The sequence below is a fragment of the Branchiostoma floridae genome, chromosome 4 (assembly GCF_000003815.2).
Source record: "Branchiostoma floridae strain S238N-H82 chromosome 4, Bfl_VNyyK, whole genome shotgun sequence".
Classification (NCBI taxonomy): Eukaryota; Metazoa; Chordata; class Leptocardii; order Amphioxiformes; family Branchiostomatidae; genus Branchiostoma; species Branchiostoma floridae.
Window position 1 is genome coordinate 33775619 of NC_049982.1, and position 4331 is coordinate 33779949.

The following is a 4331-nucleotide window of genomic DNA, read 5'->3' on the forward strand; positions in this document are numbered from 1 at the left end:
ATGGATGTTAGTTTCTGTTTGGCGGTGGCTATAAGTTGGGCACCCCTTAACAACACTACACAGCAGTACTAAATCTGCAATATTCTATCATTCCAGGGAAAAGATCAACAAGAGCACAGTAACGGATGGCAAGATGCTGAAACCTGTTTGTGAGAACCACATTGATGATGAGTGTTTCAATATATAGGAAGGACAGCCACTTGCTACAGAATAAAAATAAGTATGTGTGGGTTGATCCCGTAAGGCTTCCGAACAAGAGCCATCCTGGATAGGATACCAGCATGATCAGGGTGCTACCCTCCTTCTCAGCCTTCCAAGAGTGCTGGCGGTTATTGTTGGGTAGAGGGCTGATTTAAGATTTTCAACATTTATGGGCCAGGTTTTTATGTCGTGAAGATCATGTTTGCGCCCGCTAGAACTTAGTAGAAGACCTGCAATCTTTCTGCATCCTCCTAAAGCAGTAAAGATTAAGGTTGTCTTTCAAAGGCCAATTAATGTTCCTGCAAAAAGTAATCCATGATGCCACCCACACGGTGTCGTGAGAAGCCAACCTCATGCACAAAGTATATGCGTGAATTGACACATGCCATCTTGCAAATGTTGGTCATATTTCTATAAATTGTGTGTCAATCTTTCATCACATGTGACTTTATAAAACTCTTTTTATCGTATATAGCTTAAGTGAATTTAACTGTCATAGATAAGAAGTAGTTTTTTTTAAGAAGACAAGTGAAGGTCAAGTTGAGATTCTGATTCGCCAGAATGTAAGATATTTTTTTCATTGCAATAAACACATGGCCATTATAGCGACTTCAATGGATATGCAAAGTAAGCAAATTTACGGAAGATTTGTTATTCAGGTACCAGAATTCTTTGTGTTTGAATTCAACTAACTCTGGCTGTTGTTGTATACTCGTAAGTTGCAAGTCACCACTCAAAGACAAAGGGGCCTGACATTTCCGCACATCCGTTGCAAATGGCTATAAACGTTTATTTGATAGGGCACTGAGGATGCCAAAAGATCGCATGCCTAGGCCATCTAGTGGGCGCAGAAACGTTCTTTACGGCATAAGAACCTGGTCCATAATGTTCACTCTCCCTCAATACGGGTTGACTCTTGTGGCAATACCTTATGATATCAAACATGCCTTTCAGCCTCAGAAAAATGGTGTTATGGCATGGCACCTAACCAACTGACAGCCAATCAGAGAAATGTCTTTGCGTGGTCCAAAGGCACCATATAAGGCACTTCATTAATATTCAAGAATCAAGAGCATGGTGACAGTACTGACATAAAGTAATACATTCGAAAATAGTTTCATCAGGTTGGTAGAATATAGGATGAAGGAGAATTCTTTGTACACAACCAGTGGGTACTTACATAGCTTACGTTTCGATGTCTCTCAGACACCTTCGTCAGAGCTTCTAACTGGAGTTCTGCTTCTCACCGCTATATGTAGCCGATGTAGGTGGCGCTTTTGCGGTGAGAAAACAATCCCAAACGTGGCTTAGTTTGTATCCCCCCTCGTCCCGGTTCATCACTGGGGTTGACTTTCTTATCCAGATGGCCTCCTTAATCCACCGTGCCCGCCTATTGTCTTCCCTGTCTATGACCTTCGCCCCCTCCCAGTCAATTACGCAATTGTTCCTGGCGATATGGTCTGTAACTGCCGACTTCTTTTCTTCTTTGAGCGCAAGTTTTTTCTGTGATCTTGTGTATCTTGTGGCATCTATGTTGTTGGCTTCTTTCTTGTGTTCTTCTAACCTTGTCCCAAAAGTCCTTCCTGTTTCACCAATATACACCTGATCACAGCTCTGGCACGGGATTCTGTACACACAGTCTGTTTTGGCTAAGTCCTCCTGTTTGTCCTTAGGATGCACTAACAGACTTCTCAGTGTTGTTTTGGGTTTGACTGCAGTAGCTATCCCGTGTTTCCGAAATACCCTTTCCAAAGGTTCCGTGACTCCTTTGATGTAAGGGATGGTCACCATACCTTTCGTCTTTTCCTGTTGTTTGGTGCTCAGTTCTTTCTGTTTAGGTCTCTTCTTCTGTTGTTCCACCTTGTTGAAGGCCCATTGGGGGTAGCCACAGCGTGTGAGGGCTCTCTTGACGTGTTGTGTTTCCTGTTCTTTGTCCTGGTCTTCAGTGGTGACGGTGTTGCATCGGTCCAACAGGGTACGGATTACTCCTAACTTTTGGTGCAGGGGGTGGTGGGACTGGAAGTTTAGGTATTGGTCCGTGTGCGTACTCTTCCTGTACACCAAAAGTTTCACTGTGCCATCCTCCTTACGCACTAGAAGGGTGTCAAGGAAAGGTAGTGTGCCTTCCTTCTCCTCTTCATACGTAAACTGTATGTTGCCGGTGGGGTCGATGCTGTTAAGGTGGTCTGTGAGCTCTTGCTGGGCTCCTCTCCTCACCACCTCTGCCACATCATCAACATACCTTTTCCATAACTTGGGCTTGCATGTGATGGGTGCTGTGGCAATGGCTTCTTGTTCTAGCCACTCCATAAACAAGTTGGCCAGTACTGGGATACCGGGCTCCCCATTGCTGTCCCAAATTTCTGCTGGTAGATGTTACCCCTGAAGGTGAAGTACGTGGTCGTGACGATGAAGGAAAGCAGCTCAATGATGTCATCTACCTCTAAGTTCGTCCGACTCTTCAGATCCCTATCCTCTTCTAGTCTTCTCTGTATGATGTTGAGAGTCTCTGGGATGGGGGTGTTCGTAAAGAGGGACACAACGTCATGTGACATGAATACATCATCCTGTTCAATCAATACAGTGGACATTTCTTCTGCCAGATGTTTCGAATTCTTAATATGGTGTACTGACTTGCCAACCAGAGGGGCTAGCAGGTCTGCAAGAGCTCTCGAAGTATTGTACCCTATCGATCCTGTGTAGTCAACTATGGGTCTTAAAGGGTTCCCCGGCTTGTGTATTTTTGGCGTACAATACATTCTCGGAACATTCTCTGCGGTGGGAAACAAGAATTTGTACTGATCTTCTGTGATTCTTTTCTTATCCTTAAGACGTTTCAAGATGCTCACAAGTTTCCTTTTATACTTCTGAGTAGGGTCGGACTGTAGCTTACCATACGTTCTTTCGTCTGCTAGCATATCACTCACCTTCTTCTCGTAATCTGATTTGTCCATAACAACCGTCGCCTTTCCCTTGTCCGCCGGAAGAACGAGTAAGTCCTTGTCCTTTCTCAGCTCTTTCAAGGCGTCTCTTTCTTGCTTGGTGATGTTATTCTTCGGGGGTTTCGCTGTTTTGAGGATGCCTGCGACTTCGGACCTCAACTGCTCCGCGCTGCTCAGAGGCAAGCCCGCACACGCACTCTCCGTCGCCACTACAAAGTCTTCTACGGGGAGCTTGTCGGGCGTCACCGCAAAGTTCAGTCCCTTCTGCAGCACCTTCGTCTGGCTGTCACTCAGAGACTTCCCGGAGATATTCACCACCCATTTCTTCAGCTGTGTGCCGGACAAATCGATATCGGAAGCTTGTTGTTGTTGTAAGTTGGCTTGTTGTAAGCGCTCGAACTTTCCAAGATGGCGGCTCCGCGTCACTTGGAATTCTCGTTCCCCGGATTTGATCACATGCAAACGCACGGCTTCCTGTAGATTTTCTGGAAGTTCCGCTTCTAGCTCTTCCGAAATCCGTTGTTGCTTTTCCTTGATGTTCAAAATTTTGTTGTTGACTACCCGTATCCTTTCCCGTACTAGCGCCTTTTCTGCCTTATGTATAATGTCCTTGGCGTTTCTTGTGCGTATGCCTGTCTTCAGTCGAAGGCTGGGAGGGGTGATGCTCTCGTCCTTGCATCGGAGATTGTAAACTAAATGGTTGCGATGCCGCGCTAATTTCTTCTGTTGGGACTCCAGTTCACGAATTTTCTTGACCGTTGTCTGTCCACATACTTGTCTTACTTCCGAAAATAGTTTCATCAGGTTGGTAGAATATAGGATGAAGGAGAATTCTTTGTACACAACCAGTGGGTACTTACATAGCTTACGTTTCGATGTCTATCAGACACCTTCGTCAGAGCTTCTAACTGGAGTTCTGCTGTTCGGAACCTTTGGAAAGGGTATTTCGGAAACACGGGATAGCTACTGCAGTCAAACCCAAAACAACACTGAGAAGTCTGTTAGTGCATCCTAAGGACAAACAGGAGGACTTAGCCAAAACAGACTGTGTGTACAGAATCCCGTGCCAGAGCTGTGATCAGGTGTATATTGGTGAAACAGGAAGGACTTTTGGGACAAGGTTAGAAGAACACAAGAAAGAAGCCAACAACATAGATGCCACAAGATACACAAGATCACAGAAAAGAC

General features: G+C 45.2%; 2 protein-coding genes across 2 annotated transcripts in view; both read right to left on the minus strand.

Moving 5' to 3' along the window:
- Positions 1 to 2511, minus strand: part of LOC118413797 — a 10114-nt gene extending 7603 nt beyond the window's left edge. Inside the window, exon 1 of the mRNA XM_035817330.1 lies at positions 1615 to 2511. Coding sequence (XP_035673223.1) covers positions 1615 to 2511 — 897 coding nt within the window. The remainder of the gene's footprint in view (positions 1 to 1614) is intronic.
- A 22-nt stretch (positions 2512 to 2533) lies between these two features.
- On the minus strand, positions 2534 to 4038 carry LOC118412922. Its single transcript, XM_035815980.1, has 2 exons — positions 3129 to 4038; positions 2534 to 2710 (listed from the first exon to the last, which is right to left on the minus strand). The coding sequence occupies exons 1-2, from the start codon at positions 3942 to 3944 to the stop codon at positions 2681 to 2683; spliced, it is 846 nt and encodes a 281-aa protein (XP_035671873.1). The 5' UTR covers positions 3945 to 4038; the 3' UTR covers positions 2534 to 2680.
- Between the last annotated feature and the right edge of the window lie 293 nt (positions 4039 to 4331).